General features: G+C 51.8%; 1 protein-coding gene across 2 annotated transcripts in view; it reads right to left on the bottom strand.

Moving 5' to 3' along the window:
• Nucleotides 1–18,655, bottom strand: part of Foxp4 (forkhead box P4) — a 57,014-nt gene that overhangs the window by 11,444 nt on the left and 26,915 nt on the right. For both annotated transcript variants that reach the window (XM_038342853.2, XM_038342852.1), the window contains exons 3-6: nucleotides 12,594–12,689; nucleotides 2,039–2,161; nucleotides 1,584–1,670; nucleotides 14–161 (exon numbers count right to left, since the gene is read on the bottom strand). In XM_038342853.2, the coding sequence (XP_038198781.1) occupies nucleotides 14–161; nucleotides 1,584–1,670; nucleotides 2,039–2,161; nucleotides 12,594–12,689 (454 nt within the window). The remainder of the gene's footprint in view (nucleotides 1–13; nucleotides 162–1,583; nucleotides 1,671–2,038; nucleotides 2,162–12,593; nucleotides 12,690–18,655) is intronic.

The following is an 18,655-nucleotide window of genomic DNA, read 5'->3' as shown; positions in this document are numbered from 1 at the left end:
GGGCATTGCTCACCTTGCGGGAGGGCCTGGAGGGGCCCTGAGGCTTGGCTAGGCTGCAGGCTGACCAGCCCCTGCCTCTGTAGGTTGAGCAAGTGCTGTTGCTGCAACTGTTGCATCTGCAGGAGCTGCTGCTGGAAGGCCAGCTGTTTGTTCCCCAGAGCCTGGGAGGGAGCCCGAGGGGGTGGGCAGAGAGGGGTGCCGTCGGCCTCGGCCGTGCCATCTGGCCCCCATGCTGCCGCCACCCCCTCCCAGGGCCTGTCAGCCCCTGGAGCTGTCGTGGTGGCCTCTGCAGCTGCAGCTTCTCTGCTCCCGGCCCAGCTTCCATAGGGCTGCATGCCTTCTCGCAGTAAACACACGCATGCACGCACGCACGCACACGCGCAAACACACACAGCCAGACCCAGACACGCAGCACAACGCCCTCCCTCCTCCCTCTCTCCTCCTCCTCCTTGGCGGCAGCTTCTGCTAAGCACACCGCAGCTGTGCGCCTGGGTGGGGGGGCTCTCATCACAGTGATCGATGAGCCTGTCAGATCTGGGGACCACTCCCACCTGGAGGAGACCCTTCCCACATGCCCAGAGCCCCCCTTCTTCTAGGGTGGTGGAGACTCTGCACCTCCATCTCATTCTGTTGTGCTTTTCAGACACGGTGCTAAAGGAGGGGATGGGACCTGACCAGCCTCAGCGTGGTCTAGAACAGTGACCAACACTGCCCAGGCGCAAACTCCTGGTTCCCTGCATACACGGCTCCCCGCCCCTCCCCATTCAGCTGACAGGTCAGGCTGTCAGCAAGTTTTCTGAGTCCAGAGAACCAATCATGTCTTGGATGTTTGAGAAGCCAGGTATCTCTGCCTGTCTGTCCCGAGGAGTGGCCTGGCATGTATTAGGGGTGGCAATTCATTGAGACAAGAGGATAAAAAGCCTAGATTCAAACACAGATCTGTAGCAACCGAAAGCACACTGGAAGAGAGGCAGGGGTGGGGAGGACCTGGTAACCATCAGAGCAGCATTCTGGGAAGGGGCACCCTGAAGTGAGGCCAGAGTTTGGTCAGGAAGGAGACAAGTCTGGGACACGAGGCGCCTGCTGTAAACCCTCAGGATGCGCTGAGGCAGGAGGTAGAGCAGACGCTGGGCCAGGGAGCTATGAGAATAAACTGGTGAGGGCTGCACAAGGCATCAGGAGACAGGGCAGGCTAAGGGGCAGGAGGAGGACCACTGCTGAGGATCATCTGCATGGGACAACTGGCTCACTAAGGGACAGGGTGAGGGCAAGATGGCAGGACATGAGTCTATTGGATATAAGCTAAGACCATCAGACATATCCGGTGACTTTACACACTCCTGCGCACACACGCAGGGATAACACAATTTGAGGCAAGGAGAGAAAGAATGGGTACAAGGAGTTGGAGGCAAGTGAATGTCCACCCCTAACTTCTTCCTTGAACCTTCCCCTCCCAATGTTTTCCTGGTTTTCCAACTGTTCCCACAAGGCCAATTTTCTTTATCAGACTGGAGAAGGCTGGTTGCCAGTGTTGGGACTGGAGAACGCAGGGGATATCTGGGCACAGCTCTGCAGCCACTCACCTCCTTAGGCTGCTGTTTCCCAGCCTGCTGCTGGGTAAGGAGCTGCAGATGGAGCTGCTCTTGCTGCTTCTTATAGTATTCCTGCAGCTGAAGGAAGAAGAGGGGCAGTTTCCGGGAGCTGCTAGCCTGGGAGCTGCTAGGTGCAAACCCAGCCCTTCCTGGCCAAGGCTCCTGTAGGCAGGGCACAAGTGTTGCACAAACATGGCCAGGCAGAGAGGGAGATAGGGTCTCTTCAGTATGTTTCTGAGTGTGTGTTGGGGGTATGGAGGGCATGACGTTCCATTACTTCACCCTGCTCCCCAAGAGTTCTAAAGACAGAAATGAGGCCAGTATGTGGGGAGGAAGGGTGGGAGGTAGCAGAGGATTCTCTGGGCAGTGTTTCTGGTTTCTGCCACAGCAGAGGTCCTCAGTGAGGCTCAGGGAGGGAGCGGGTGCTGCCCTGCGGTTAGTCTCACCTGCTGGAGCATGAGCGCCTGTTGCTGCTGCAGCAAGGCTTGTAGTTGAGGGGGTGACAGGATCTGCTGCATCTGCTGAGGGGTGAGCATCTGCTGCGACATCATGGCCACAGACACGGGCACCTGTGGGATGCACCCCACCAGTCAGAGGCTGTCCCCGGGGCACGGCAGAGCGGCTATCCAGTGTGTCTGCCTTTGCCACCTATGGATGCTGTGATCACAGATGTGAATTACCGACCTCCACAGAGCCTTGTCTCTGGACATATGATTTAATAGTCACCCTCTTCAGGCTACTAGAGCATTAACAACAGCGGTCAGAGGCTAGTGCATAGCAACGGCCTTTAAATGGCTGTGATCGCAGGATGCACGGTCCCAGGTGTGGGAGATGAGATGGCACTGCAGCAGGCCACTGGGCCACTTCCAGCTCTTACTTATTACGTTTGAGACTACCAGCAGCGTGAGCCTGCATCAGAGAGCAGCAGGGAGACAGAGTCAAAAGTACCCTGCCCGCTGGACATGGGGACGATGCCTATAATCGTGTGAGTTTGAGCTCAGTTCGGAGGACACAGGACGTTCCAGGCCAGTCAGAGCTCACAGTGAGACCCTGTCTTCCCCTGAGCAGCACCTGGTTGAGCCCGCTCTGGCATGAGCCCACCTGGCTCGCTCTGAGCGTCTGTGTTCATGACAGGCATGGCGGTCCAGAGCAGAGGCCCAGAGAGCACACCCTGCTGGGACTGTTCTGGTGAGCATGCACATGAGTGGAGTCAGAGCTACAGCAGAGAAAGTGCAGCAGCTCAGCAGGCTTAGAGTCACTTGCCCTCTCCAGGATGCCACTGTCCTCAAACATAAAACACAGGCGGAGTAGCTTTCTGCCTCCTGGGCCTGTTAGCACTCTCTAGAAGGTGCAGACAATTCACCTACAAACTAAAATGGTTCAGAGAAAGAAACGACATCACATTATCCCCCAGCCCTGCCTTCCCTGTGCACCCCCAGTCATCACATCACACAATCCTACAGTGGTGAACAGGTGTTCGGGTGGAACTGTCTGTATCCCCACCGCTCAGTGAGCCCTGCACACACAATACTCATCTCTCATTCCCATGCCCTGATGGAGGACCTAGCACACCATAGGTGCTCAGCTAAGTACTTGCTTCCTGAGCTGAAGTACCTGGACCCAGGGGGAGGAGGAGAGGGGACTGGCCTATCAGGAAGCAGGGTCAGCAAGCGGGCCCTAGGTAGAGACTAAGTTAAGTGCTCAAGGAACCCTTCCCTCAACTTCAGCCTGGCCTGTGGGACAGGGGAGGAGGGGTTCTTTCCCTCCCCAATCTAAGGCCTCAGCCCTGAGCTTAGAAAATCCCCCCCAAAGAGGAGCAAGCAGGGAGTTGCAGCTGATGCAGGGGTCCTCCCACAAACGATCGCTACCTCTGATTCTTCTTCTCCCTACCCACAGCCAGTGGCTGGGCTCCACTCCTGATCTTGCCCCAGTACTCAGTCTAGATCTGTACTGAAGCCCCTGTGTAAAGGAAGGGTAACAACCGGGCTTTTAGTCACAGACACAGCCCTCGCTTGAAGCCTGTGTGTATGTGTGAGGGGACCAGATGGCTGTGAGCACAGGGACCTGAGCTCCTGTCCGATCACAGGCTGGCAGACAGTAGCTGGGCCAGTCCAGCTTGAAGGGGCCATGGGACTGAGATCTCAGGGTGACTGACTTCTTTGAAGCTTTAACCCCAAGGCTGGGGCTGGGGCTCTGTTGGTAAGACACTTTCCTAGCATGCAAAAGCCCTGGGGCTGAACCCCAGCACTGATAGAATCACGTGTAGTAGTGTGATGTAGGTGGCTCATCTGTCTATGTGTTACTTTCACTGGTTAATAAAGAAACTGTCTTGGCTTTTTGATAGGACAGAAAATTAGGTAGGCAGAGTAAACAGAACAGGATGCTGGGTAGAAGGCAGTGAGGCAGTCGCCATGAGGCTCCGGCCCAAGATGGATGTAGGTTAGAATCTTTCCGGTAAGCCACCACCTCGTGGTGCTACACAGATTACTAGAAATAGGTTAATCAAGATGTGAGAGTTAGCCAGTAAGAGGCTGGAGCTAATGGGTCAAGCAGTGTTTAAATGAATACAATTTGTGTGTTGTTATTTTGGGTGTAAAGCTAGCCATGTGGGAGCCGGGTGGGATGGAAAGCAGGCCTGCTCGCCTCTTCACTACAAATGGCGCCCAGACATGGATAACTGAATCCACAGAAAGCTGAGAAAGCTTGGGAAAGAATAGAGTAAAGCATGTTTTTCTTTTTTAATATTTATTTATTCTGTCTGCGTGTATGCCTGCAGGTCAGAAGAGGGCACCAGATCTCATTACAGATGGTTGGGTTGTGAGCCACCATGTGGTTGCTGGGAATTGAACTCAGGACCTTTGGAAGAGCAGGCAATGCTCTTAACCTCTGAGCCATCTCTCCAGCCCCTGTAAAGCATGTTTTCTTGGTAGCAGCAATTTCTCGGGTCTGCTCTGCTCCCTAGAGGCAAGCACTCATTTAAGAGAGGCGTCCTGACTCAGCTTTAGCTGCAAAACCTTGCAGCTCTTTTAAGAGGTCCTGCCACGAAACACTTAAATGGTGTTGATGAAAAACTGAATGCATGCTTTTCGGTTTTCAGCCATAGCAGGAAAAAAGCTGCACCATTTTAAAATGTAGGCTTTTTGGGCCGTCCAGCCAGGGTAAACTCTGATTCTTTCAGGCAGGCAGTCCGACAGAGTGTGGTCTGTGAGCAGAATGCTGCAGCTTGCTTGCTGGCAAGGACCTTGAAATGCCACAGAGTTGTGGCAATAAAAATGGTTACAGCTGGTACCTCCACCGTGAGGCTGGAACGCTAAGGAATGGGCTGGATCCAGTTGTCAAAACCGTGGCTTTAATCCTCTCCTTAAAGACTGATGTGGTCAGAAAAAGAGAGATATATAGTAAAGAGAGATTAAAAAAAAAACTCTAAATGGTTTACTGTGTTAAAAATATATGCAGACTAAAGATTAAAATTCTTAAAAGTAAAAAAGAAAGAGAGTAGTTGGGTATGATGGTACACACCTTTAATCCCAACACTTGAGAGGCAGAGGCAGATTGACCACTGTGACTTCAAGGTGTGGTAGGACACACCTTTAATCCCAATGCCTGGGAGGCAGAGACAGACAGATCTCTGAGAGTTCAAGGCCAGCCTGGTCTACAGAGTTATTCCAGGACAAAGATATACAGAGAACCTGTCTCAAAAAGTAAAAGTAAAAATAAAAGAAATAGAGGTTAAAATAAAACTGCATAAAGATGGAAAATACACAGAGAATCTTGATACTTTATGCTATTATGCTCTCTTGGAATTGTTTGAATGCTGAGGAAGGAGCAACAGTTTATAAATGCTGCTGAAATAATTCAAGATAGATATTTTGAAAATACCTTGACTTCAAAATTTGGGTCTAAAAATATGATGCTTTGAAAAAGAGGGTCTTCTTTTGTTTTCACAGAGGATGAGACCCTATGGATTGCTTCTATCCCAATATGGTATGATAGACCACGCCCCCCTGAAAGGTTGCTGTGAACACCTTCAAAAAATTACTTCACTCAATTGCCGACTGAGATGAACCTGGCACACAGGTTACACCATGAAAGATCTGATTAACAGCGCCCCCATTCAGCACGAAGCATTTTGGAGAGAAATAACTGTGCCCATATTCCCAAATATTATTTATAAATATTCTTTTACATTTAAAGGGGGATATGATATACATATGAATAATTTACTTTGGTATAAATTTTGCTTTATTGGTATAAAGTTAAGGTCAATTTTGTTATATGTATATGTATTTCTGATCTTAAGATATTGTGATTATGTAGTTCATTTATAATTGTAATATATAATTAAAAATATAGGTTGTCAATTGATAAATGTCAATGATAGTCAAGCTTGTAGTCATGTTAGATTTTCTAGATATATAGAGATATATTTCAGTTAGATAGGCATTCTTCATATCTTTCAAAGACTACAGAACATGGCATTTAAGATGTTTTAATAACTTAGGGCTTTTCCTGACAATGAGACACATCTGCTTCTGGCAGCACCAATCTACTTCAAGAGGAAGATGGGCTTCAAAGAGACTCCTTATGGAATTTGATAGCCATTTGGGCAAGAAACTGCTCTTGCCTGGACTGTTGCATAATCTGGACACAAAGAACCCTCAGAGAGAGGACTGTTGAACTTGCCTAAAGGTAAGATGGTCTTTCAGGGTTCCTGCTTTATGAAAGAGTCTGCGAGACATTCTGCAGGACACAAAAGAAAGTGACTGAACTGTCTTTGGAATTTCCTGCTTCATGGAAATATCTGCTGGATACTATGGGCCTGTAGGCTGAAGATGGATGCCCCAACAGTACAGAGGAACTTTGGGTGACTGTACAGGTAGCGAGATGTCTCTGTCATTTCTAGAGTTTTAAAAGTTGCTTATTTCTTATTTACTTAGGTAGTATTATATCCTTCTGGAGTTTTTGATGGAGCTGAAGAATAAATAGTTATAGTTTTCCTTAGTTATGATAAAAGATAAAGTAGATATAAATAATGTAACTGTAATTCTTGCTTGATAACTGTTTTGTTATATGTAATTTTACTATGTTAAAGTGAAAGCCTTTTTTTGTTTAAACAGAAAAAGGGGAAATGATGTAGGTGGGTCATTTGTTTATGTGTTACTTTCATTGGTTAATATAGAAACTGCCTTGGCTTTTTGATAGGACAGAAAATTAGGTAGGCAGAGTAAACAGAACAGGATGCTGGGTAGAAGGCAGTGAGGCAGTCGCCATGAAGCTCCGGCCCAAGATGGACGTAGGTTAGAATCTTCCCGGTAAGCCACCACCTCGTGGTGCTACACAGATTAATCAAGATGTGAGAGTTAGCCAGTAAGAGGCTGGAGCTAATGGGCCAGGCAGTGTTTAAATGAATTAAACACTGTGTTGTTATTTGGGGTGTAAAGCTAGCCATGCAGAAGCCGCGCAGGATGAAAAGCAGACCTGCTCACCTCATCACTACAGTAGTGCACACCTATAATTCCCTGGGGTTGAACCCCAGCACTGGTAGAATCAGGTGTAGTAGTGCACACCTATAATGCCCTAGGGTTGAACCCCAGCACTGGTAGAATCAGGCGTAGTAGTGCACACCTATAATTCCCTGGGGTTGAACCCCAGCACTGGCAGAATCAGGTGTAGTAGTGCACATTTACAATGCCAAACACTGGGAAGTCGGGGGCAGGAGACTCAAGAGCTCGAGGCTATCTTTGACTGTATGTTGATTTGAGGACAGCTTGGGATCCAGGAAACACTGATGCAGACTGGAAAACTAATAATAATATAATTAGGATAAGAAGAAACTTAGCCAGGCAGTAGTGGTGTGGTATGTGGCTTTAATCCCAGCACTCAAGAGGCAGAGGCAGGCGGATCTCTAAGTTCAAGACCAGACTGGTCTACAAAGCAAGTTCCAGGAGAGCCAGGGCTACACAGAGAAACCCTACCTTGAAAAACCTGAAAGAAGAAAGGAAGAAAGAAAAGAAACAGCACCAGGACTGGGAACTGAGGTCACCTAACTCGAACTCAGGGTTGGAGACATGCCAACCTCTCAGCTGGCGCTGCCCTAAGAAGAGGAAGAGAAGGGCATCCATGGATGCTCCGTGTTGGGTCCTTCTGCCTGAATTCTTTAAGCTGCCACCCACTGCTTCTGGGCATCCACCAGGAGCCACAGGGCCATGTTCCACTGAGCCCAGCCCTAGGTCCCTCAGACTGCAGGTCTTGACATCTCAGCAGCCTTACAGAGAACCTTTCTGGGGTGATGTTTCTTCCTGTCCTCTTCTGGTTTTTCAAGGCAGGGTTTCTTTGTGTAGTCTTGGCTGTCTTGGAACTCACTCTGTAGACCAGGCTGGCCCAGAACTCAGGGATCAGCCTTCCTCTGCCTTCACCCAGGTCTAAAGGCGTGCACCACCACTGCTCAGTAAATTCTTTTAAAAAATTAATATAATCTTCTTGTTATTATTATTGTGTGTGTGTGTGCACACACGTGCATATATGATCTCCACAAAGGACAACTTCTGGGTGCTGGTTCTCTTTCTGTGGGTCCTGGGGACTTGAACTCAGGTCACCAGGCTTGTGTCAAGCACTTCATACACTGAGTTGTCTCACTGGCCCTCATCACTGCCCTGGGATCTGAACGTCATCCCTTCTTGGCCTCACGCTGCCTGAGCCGGTACCAAGCAGGTGGCTAAGCCTTCAAACATGTTTCCCCCCCTGAAGGTCAGAGAAGCCACTGAGAAGTGTGCATCAGCTCCATCTAGACAGTGGAGGTCAAACAACCCGCCTCAGTCCCAAAAGGACACCAGCAGAGTGGAGCAGAAAGGACATACCAGAGGTCATCTAGGACAACTCACGAGGTCACCTGTTCCCACCACGGCAGGAGGTGAACAAGAGTCAGGAGAGAGGGCAGGCAGACACACCTCAAGGACCCTTCTGGGCACCAGGATGTAAATGACTGACAGAATGCAGCAAAGGACATGGCCTATCCCTCCTTGGGGCTTTCTGGCTTGGAGGCAGGGGAATGGAAGCGATGACCCTAGAAGGCGTTTCTGGCCCCCACGCCTCCTGCCAGCTGGCTAAGCAGCTGGCTGCAGAAGCCTCCGTGGGGACCCAGATGGACCTCACCCTGTGTACTGATCTCCAGGTGGCCAGCCACACGGAGCCAAAACAGAATCGGTGAGATGGCTTGGCCCAGCGATCACCAGGCCCGTCTTGGGGTTCTGAAAAGTGAGTGGAGGCGCTCTGATGGTGTCCCCGTACTCACTGGACAAGGGTGTGTCAGTATGGACATTGGTCAGCTGGGAGGCTCAACAGCTGAGAATCCCTATCTAGAGATTGGCCCCGAAGCCAGACGATCAATAGTGCCATGGCAGGGAGACCGGCTGAATGCCAGCTATGCTCAGGTCCCAGCCCTCCCCCCACTTCAAATGCGGAGTACTGGGCACGGTGGCCTGACTAGGAGGAAGTGAGGCAGGGCTGCCATGGCGGAAAAGTAGCTAGGGGCTGAGGGTTGTGATGGATCTAAACTCAACTCCTGAAGGACAGGCTCTGGGGTGCCTGGTAGGCGGGAGTAGTGTGGGGCATCAGGTACCCCTTGCTAAGGACTAGAAGAACCTCGGTAATTCTGTATTGAAGCTGGGTGAGAACGGCAGTGGTGGCCAGGAATGGGGTCTAGTGCTTGTGGTCCCAGCACATGGAGGTGAGGCAGAAGAATTACCTTGAGTTTGAGGTCAGCCTGGGCAATATAGTAAATTCTGGGCCAATCAGGACTACAGTATAACGCCCTGTTTGAAAGAACAAAATAAAGCAGGGATGGGATGGAGGGCAGGAATGTAGCTCAGTGGTAGGAACTTGTCCAACGCACAGAGTCCTGGGTTTAACTCCTGGCTCTCCAGAAACCAGGTGCGGCGAAACGTGCCTGCGATTCTAGGTGGAGACAGAAGGGTCAGAAGTTCAAGGTCATCTTCACCTATATCTACACAGAGAACTGGAGGCTAGCCCAGGCTACAGGAGACCCTATCTCAAACAAAACAAAGAGAAACAAAACCTTCGTAAAATACAAAGCCAAAGAAAAGGCACAGCTTCTAGAATTGTGGAGTTGAGAAAGCAGCAAAGCTGCCTGCTCTCCTCCTGGGACTGATCTCTATAGTGATGGACACTCCTCGGGCACAATATGGTCAGGAAGCCCACTGAGGCAAGCTGCAGGAAAATGGTAAAAGAAGCTGGAAGTGAGGGACAAGTGACCCGTCCAGGAGCAGAATGTGCCCATGGACACATTCCCTTCACTACCATGTTGCTCAAGTCCCAAATCCACAGCACATACTTTCTGGTAGGAGGCTCAGCCTTCATCTTCCCATTTCTCCACTATCCCTGGGCCCTACCTGAGGACAGAGTTCCCACCATCCCCACTCAGAAACAGCAAAGATGGGGCGGGGTAGCACAGAAGGCAGACCTGGCTGCAGGAGAAGGGACTGGGGAGAAGCTCAGCCCCAGCCGTGTCCCTGGGACCCCAGGGACTTGAGTGGCACCGGTACTTCACGGACTGAGGCACCACATGGATCAGAGCTCTGAAGCCAGTCCCTTGGGCTCAGCCTAGTCTCTGCTCTTATTTGTAGGGTGTTGCAGTTGGTTTTAACTGTCAATTTGACACACCTAGAATCACTAGAGAAGAGAGAGTGTCTGGTTCAGGTTGGCTTATGGGAATGCCTGTAGAAGGTTGTCTTGATTACATTAATTGATGGGTGGGGGTTGGGAGTGGGGACCCAGCTTGAAGGTGCGTGATATGTTGGCACCCTTCCCTGGACTGTAGAAGAGCAGAGAAGGAAGCTGACACCAGGCACACATGTGTTCATTCTCTCTGCTCTGGGATGTTTTGTGCCTGACCACCACGAATGAGCTACTGCCTCGATGTCCCTGCAATGACGGAACATTAACGTGGGCCAAACAAACCCGTCCTTCCCTAAGCTGGCTTTTGTCAGGGCCTTTTATCACGGCGACAGAAACTAGGGCATGGACTGACTTTGACTAGTTAGCTAGATACTCTGTCTCAGCCTCGGCTTCCTCATTTGCAAATGGATTAATAATAGCAGCTGTCCCATGGGTGTGAGGACAAAGTGCCAGATACTTGTACCGGGCCTGCCTTGGATAAGCACTCTGAATCCAGGCTGGTAGGGGACGGGCTTGGGTGGCTCGTTTGATAAATGCTTGAGAAGTCCTGGAGTTTGATCTTCGAAACCCACTCCTGGGAGCAGCCAGTGTAACCTAACTGCTCAGCTCCAGGCCACTGAGACTGTCTCTGAGGAGGTGGTGATAATTCTGAAGCTATCTTGGGGATAACGTGTGAGGTTATCCTCTGGCCTCCACACGCACATACACAAATGTGCACACAAGCACGAACACATGTGCACAGACATGAAAGAAAAGAAGTATTTGATAGCTGCCGAGTGGGTGAGGAAGCTGACCCAGGGCAGCGAGGAGGCAAAGAGGGGGCCACCTCTTTCTCCTGGAGCCCAAGTCGAGGCAGCTCTCTTCGGCAGGGGAAGGCATCCTAAGGAAGTGTCCTTGAGATAGCCATCCCAGCACCCAGCTGGAAAGTCCCCTGATGCTGGTTCTCTTCCAAGGCCACCCAACTCCTCCTGCCCGACTGGGGTTGGGGTTCACCTGGCGTTTTCCATTTGTGTATGTGTGGAGGGGGGGGCTTCCTGTCCCACAGCTCTCATCCCCCTAGTTTACAAGGAGGTGCCAGGCCAGGTCAGCAAGGGGAGGGCTGCTACAGACCTGGAGACCATCCATGGGAAGGTCCCTCACCCTCAGCGAGAACTGCCTCCCCTTGAGATCTTCCTTCCTCCCTCCCTCCCTCCCTCCCTCCCTCCCTCCCTCCCTCCCTCCCTCCCTCCCTCCCTCCCTCCCCTGCTGCCTTTCCAGACTTTGTCCTCCCCCACCCCAGCCACAACCCTTAGCCAGTTCCCCACTTGGGAGAACTCTCAGGTTGCTTAGATTGCTCTGAGGCCACTGACGGTCATGACTGCACAGCTGTCTGGCACCTTGAACTTTTTTAAAGCACTTTCCAAACATATGCTTTTAAAAAAAAGCATCAATAACTTGTCTGTAAGCACTGACCCTCTCCAGGACCACATTCAGCCCTCTGTCCTGTGTCCTTCAAGCACCCTGAGCCTGTCTTATGTCCCTGTTCCTCCAGGTTCCCTCAGACACGGGGGCTCAGGGACAGCTCCACATGGCTCACACCATTCCCCTCAAACTTCCTTTCAGAGCCTGGCTTAATCCCGTCCTCTGTCCTCTGTCCCAGCCACCCCCTCTGCCACAGCAGGGAGGGGACTCCGGTGGTGGGGAGGAAGCGGCTGGCCAGAGTAGTGACCCATGGGGACCCAGACTGCAATTCTCCCAAGTTCTCTGTGACACAAAAGGGTAAACAGAAGGCCAGGCTTCCCCACCGCCTCCTGCTCCCCTCCCCCTCCAGCCAGCCAGATGGGCCGACAGGCTGGGGGGGAGGGGACAAGGGAAAAAAGGGCAGATTGTGCAAAAGAAAACAGAAGAGACAGGGATGGCAAGAGACAGGAAACGGAGAGACTGGGAGAGATAAGGGGGAGGGGAGGCTTAGTGATCCTTCAACTGAGAAGTCTAAGAGGAGCCAAGACCCAGTTTAGGGACCGGGTAGCATGTGGGGAGGAAGGAGGGCGGCCTCTGAGCCCACAGGAGGAACCCCAGTGAGTCAGGTCCAGAGAGAGGTGCAGACAAAGAAGCCAGGCAGACTCAGACCTGGCCGATCAGGTGGAGACAGGGAAGGTGTTGGTGCCTGGGCCCCACCCTACAGTGAGTGACTGTACTTCTTCCAGGAACGTGGGGGCTGGGTAGGGGTCTGAGGGGTCTCTGACTGCTCCCTGGGCCAAGCATACCCCCAAGCCCCTGACCTCCACCCCAACCCTGCCTAGCATGAGTGGGTGCACCCCCTCTCACCTGCACTGCAGAAGCCGACTGTTTGCTGTCATTGTTCCCCGGGGAGTTCAGGCTGGAGACTTGCTGCAACAGGAACTGCCGGGCCACCTGGAGAGCCTGTAAGACAGGGGCTGAGTCAGTGTTGGGCCCCAGCGATGCCCTCAGAAGTGGCTGGGAGCAGGGATGAGTACACGGAAGGGGGTGGGGAGGCCGGGCAGTAAGGCTCATATGGGTTGGGGATAAGGACGGAGTCACTGAGGTCACGGCAGGATCAGCGCAGACGTCTAGGGCTCACCAGGGATCAGAGTGGTTTTTAGCTGGGACAGCAGATGAAAGGGTCAAGGGTCAAAAGGACTCCAGGTGAAAGTTCAGGAGGGTGAACTCAGGGCAGAATAAGTAGGTGGTTTTTACTGAGCATTCCTGCGCCCGGTGCAGCACAGATTTGTTTGCTTGTTTGATTTTGAGGCAGCCCATGGCTGCCCTGGAACTCAGAACTCACTCTGCTCAACACCAGGCTGACCTTGAACTTAAGAGATCCTTGGGCAGCACCCAGGGGTAGAGGCCAAGCTCTTGATCTTCCTTTTAAAAACTGAGTTAGGACTCATCAGCCTTCTTTCTAGGTGAGGCAGTGAAGCCTCTAGGAGGTTAAATCAGTCACTTGGCCTCAAGATCAACTGACCAGCCCAGGAGGCTTGTTTCTGAAGTCTAAGGAAGGGAGGAGGTGGGTGTCAATCAAGAACAGGACCGGCACTGCTATTAAGCTACTAGGACACACAGTGTGGGTGGGGTGGGGGGGAGGGAGGCTCAGTGGTCCTGAGGAAACCGATCAGATTTGAAGTAGTGTCTAAATGATAGGAGTCACCACATGAGTGTCTAGGCTTGGTGGCCACAGTGACAAAAGACTGGATCAAGGGAATCCTAGGAATGGGATGGGGGGCACAGCCAATGACTACACATGGGTGGTGATGTCTGATGGGAGACTGAAGAGTCAACAGCTCCTCTGGGGTCTAGCCAAGATCTGTCCCCAAGACCTGGAGGTGGATGGAGGTGGTGACAGTGGGGGACCCGTCCAGTCAGTTCCAGGTTCCTCAAAGGCCTCCTAGAGAGCCAGAGCAGATGCATTCAGGCCCTGGAGACCAGGCTTTGACACCAGGCAGATGTGGGTTGCAATCTCAGCCCTGTAGCTCACTGGCTGTGACCTTGGGTAAGTCATTCCCTCTCTCAGTGGTAAACTGGGACACTACCCACTTCAGAATCGCGAGGAGGGATTAAAAGACCAAGGCTGGCGCCTCGTTGGCATTCAGGAAGTGTCTACCCTTTTCTTCTCAGTAATTCCCAGGTGGCTCACTACTTACCCACTCCCATCGGCCCACACTTGTTAGATGAAGGTGCCCAACTCGGAGCTGGCTCGTGCACTGGCACCCACACCTGTTCCTTTCTCACGTGGAGTCCATTCCCCTACCCCAGCATCCCTCTGTTCCCCTGCCTCCTCTTCCCAGTGCTCAGCAGCCCAGGGCCTCTACACATCCTGAGGCCGCAGCAGTACCATGGACGTGTGGTGGACACTCAGAGTTCAGCAAACACCCTCTGAGTGTCTACGGTGTACCCAGTGTGACTATATATATACAGTCCACCTGCGCGGCCCTTCACAGTGTTGGCTGGCACAGCTTCCTGGGGCTTCAGCCTAGTTTACCTTAGGACATTGTCTAAATACTCCCTGGTGTATCTATGGGAACGTGTGCTCCTTGGCAGCCCTGTTCCCTAACCAACCCCCACCCCCGGGGCTCCTCCTTTCAGATGTCCCAGACTTCTAGGCGGAGTCAGGATACTGCCTCTCCAAAGGGTTTTCTTTAGGAAGCAGAAACTGGACCTTCCTGGGCCAAGAGAATTTCAGAAACTCTAGAAAGGAGAGGATGGCGGTAGATGTGGAGGGGGAAGGAGGTGGCCAAAGGACCTCAGGAAGACATTCTGGCCTTCCGTTGCCTAGCTCTTACTAGCTCTTACTAGGCCGCCGGGTCTAGGCGTATAGAATGCTTCTTGTCCTCTAAAGGGACACCATGGAAAAGCAGCGGGAGGAGGGGACACACTAAGACACAGAGACTAGGCGGTAAGGGGTGTGGTGGAGGCTGACCCCAGAGCTGACCAGCACAGATGATTCAAAAGAGACATTAGTCAGGGGATGGGGGACAACCCCCCCCCCATGTGGGCGGAACAACAGCAGAGGAAGTTGGGGGCAGCTGGGCAGAGAGCCTGGCCCAGTCTCTGGGGCTGCAGAGCAGCCAGGGGAGCTGAAATCACTCCACACCAACCCTCCTACTTTGTGGTTCCCTGGAGCAGGAAATTACAAGATTTACAGGGGTGGGTGGGTGGTGGTGGTGGTATGACAGGATCCTACAATCTCTTTCCTGAAGGCAACAGACCCTCTGCTCCCCACCTCCACCCTGCCGTAGGGAGCTCACCCTTAGGCCAGCTGAGTTAGGTGAGGTGGTTCATCCCTCCCTGTCCCCCAAGGGCTGTCTGTTTCTTCTCTCCACCTCTCCCATCTTCGTTAGCATGTACGAACTGCCTACTGTGTGCTAGGTCATGCTAGGTGGTAGGTGGCCTGGCCCCAGGTGTTCAACTGCCAGAAGCAGGAGGTCTCTAAAGAGCCTGCGCAGGAAGCAGTGAACTGGACCATCAAAACCACCCTTAGCCCATGGAAGGCCCTCACTGCTGTGGGGCTCTGAGCAGGCCTCCCAGAGAAGGTGACAGCACCAGAGGCCTGGAGTCCTGAAGGGTCTGCTCATCAAGCAGCTGAGGAAGAGGAGGAGGTGCTCCTACAGTGTGGCAGCGCACCTGAGGTGACTGTGGCAGGGGCAGGAGGACTTGAAATAATTTCTAGGTCAGTCAGAAAGCTGGACTGTGCCGGGGAGGCAACAAGGGCTGGAGAGTGGCTGCGGCCCTGAGGCTGCGCACCTGCTCTCCAGCACCTCACTCATTCACTGCCTCCTCCCTTCTTCCCACAGGGTCCTGGCCTGGAGGGATGGGAAGCCTACGGGGACAAAGCAAGTTCCTTGCCTAGAGCATACTTGCCTAGAGCAAGCCTTGACCCATCGGAATGCAGTATCACCTAACAAGTACGCTGTAGGTGCCAAATGATAGGTGTGGAGAAACTCCAGGACTGTGGTCTAAGCTCCCCTCCTCAAACGGCCATGGATGTCACATGCCACTCAGTGGGCAATAACTGCTATTCAAGCACCTGGCTGAGGATGGTGCATGTACCTGGGAGCCTTGGACATCCCCCAAGCTAAGCTGCCTTTGTGTAGACGCTTGCCCAATGGACGAGGGAGGTCAAAGGCACTGAAACTTCATTTGAGTTTCATCTGTCAGCGTAAAGCACCAAGGGACAATGTCTTCTGTCCCGGGCAAAGAAACCACTGGACCCATAGCCTCTGAGACATAGAAACAACAGGCCCTGATCTCACAGCCCAGCTCACCTTCTTCAGTGATGCTGCCCAAACCGGAGCCACCCAGTGTGTGTGCATGTGTGTGTGCGTGTGTGTGTGTGCGTGTGCGTGTGTGCATCTGCGTGTGTGTGTGTCTGTGTACGTGTGCACATGCACACACAGGTGCATATGTAGGAATAACAGAGGATAACTTTGAGGAGTCCATTTTCCCCTTTCACCCTGACAGATGTTCTGGGGACTGAACTCAGGAGGGCAGGGTTGGCACAGCAACCACTTTACCCTGGGCCAGGGACACCTTAAGAGCACGGATGTCAAATTCAGCTGTGAGCTTCCCACCCCCAACACACAGTAGGCATAATCCCTGCACACAAAGTACATCTCATTCTAAGTATGGGAGGCTGGTGGAGGGTGATCCCAAGTTCAAAGGTGTTAACCTGTGAAGGTGCTTCTGCAGTGTCAGGACAGCCAAGAGGTCACAGGGCCAGAGGCAAAGCCCTTCTGCAGACAGACTGTCCAGGAGCATCCCTACACTAAGCTACGGGGCAGGCGTAACTATGTTCACCTTATAGACAAGGAAACAGGGCTCAGACCCAGACACACATGCAGGCAAAACACCAATGCATATAAAATAAAACTAAATAGATGAAGGAGGAGGAGGAGAACATGGAGATCCAGAAAGGGGCAGACATAGCAGCACAGGCAGAACTAAAGCCCACCAGACCTAATTCTGCAGGAAAAAGAAGCAAGAGCCGGCAGGGTAATGGGGGGAGACTCCAAGAGCCAAGAGGGTGATGGGAGAGAGACTCCACACCAGGGAACTGTGGTGTGTACGCGTAGTCAACTCTAAACTTGCTGGTCTAACTCTGGAAATCCACACTGTCTTCTCTGTCCCTGGAAACTTTTTGGCAAAACTGGACCTCAGTCCGATCCATATTTGATGATATTTATGTGAGCTTCAGGGGTCAACTCAGTCACTAAGCTCACAGGGCAAGTTCCTTTAACCCCTGAGGCACCTTATGGGTCCTGTGTTTATCATTAATGTGGTGGGGGCAGGCTGGGGGAGAAGGGGGACCACAGGGGGTCCAGGACTGCTGCCTCCTCCCCGAGTCTCAAATCTGAGAAGCAATCTTAAGAAAGACTGCCAGTTTCAGGCCCAGGACAATCTAGTCCTGACCTCCTGTCCCAGGAGCTATGGTCAAGTTCAAGGGGGAACTCTTAACTGCCAGAGCTCCCTGGTTTAGTGGGCTGACGTAACCATCAGGCAGAACCGAACACAGCGAAGCCTTATGCTGAGCATAGCGTGCTACATAAAACATGGCAAAGAGACACCTCACTGCAGAAGCAGCTAACTCTTCCCAGGGAGTATTCAAGGCTGAAAAGCAGAGAGTGCAAAGGTCCTGAGGTAGAAAAAGCAAAACATGAGGAATACCATAAACTATACACAGGCCAGCCAGGTGGCATGTGCTTTTAATTCCAGCATCTGGAAGCTGAGGTGGAGGATCTGGAGCCTGAGACCAGCCTGGGCTACACAGCGAGACCTCTTCTCTCTGAACACACGCCCCACACGCCCCATCCCAACCGAGAAGCAGGCTGAGGCTGAATTCTAGAGACATGGAGCGACCCCATTAAATAAGGGCAGGGTGGTTTTTTTTTTTTTAATATTTATTTATTTATTATGTATACAACATTCCTCCCCTGTATGCTTGCACGCCAGAAGAGGGCACCAGATCTCATTACAGATGGTTGTGAGCCACCATGTGGTTGCTGGGAATTGAACTCAGGACCTCTGGAAGAGCAGTCAATGCTCTTAACCTCTGAGCCATCTCTCCAGCCCCGGCAGGGTGGTTTTTGTTTTTTGCTTCCTCTGTATGCCCGCGTGTGCACACACATACACACATGCCTGTATGTGGAGACCAGCGATCAATACTGGCATCGTCCTCAATAGTTCGCCCTTTGTTTTATGAGACAGGGTTTCTCCCGAGTTTGCCGATTTGGCTAAGCTGGATGGTCAACAACCTGCCCGTCTCTGCCTTTCCAGCACTGAGATGCCAGGCTTTTTTTTTTTTTTTTTTTGGTTTTTCGAGACAGGGTTTCCCTGTAGTTTCTAGAGCCTGTCCTGGAACTAGCTCTTGTAGACCAGGCTGGCCTCGAACTCAGAGATCTGCCTGCCTCTGCCTCCCGAGCGCTGGGATTAAACGCGTGCGCCACCGCTGCCCGGCATGCCAGGCTTTTTAAATGAGCACCGGGGACCAGAACTCAGGTCTTAATAATGAGAGTATGCCGAGTACTTTACTGAGTCATGGCCCAAATCTGTTTTGTTTTTGTTTGTTTTGTTTTTTAAAATAATTTTTTAAAATGTATATGGTCTTGTTTGTTTGGTTTTGCCTGTACCACATCCATGCCTAGTATCATAGAGGCCGGAAGAGGGCATCAGATTACAGACAGTTGTGAGTCACCATATGGGTTCTGGGAATCTAGCCCTAGTCCTCTAGGAGAGCAGTCAGTGCTCTTAAGCCACTGAGCCATCTCTAGCCCCATCTGTTTCCGTTTTTTTAGGACAAAGCCTTGCTGTCTGTGGGCTAGCCTTGAGCCCATGACTTTCCTGCCTCAGTGGCTCAAGTGCTTTTCATATAGGCA

This window comes from Arvicola amphibius, chromosome 9, assembly GCF_903992535.2.
Source record: "Arvicola amphibius chromosome 9, mArvAmp1.2, whole genome shotgun sequence".
NCBI lineage: Eukaryota > Metazoa > Chordata > Mammalia > Rodentia > Cricetidae > Arvicola > Arvicola amphibius.
The sequence above is the reverse complement of the archived record's forward strand: the minus strand, read 5'-3'. Positions and strand labels throughout refer to the sequence as shown.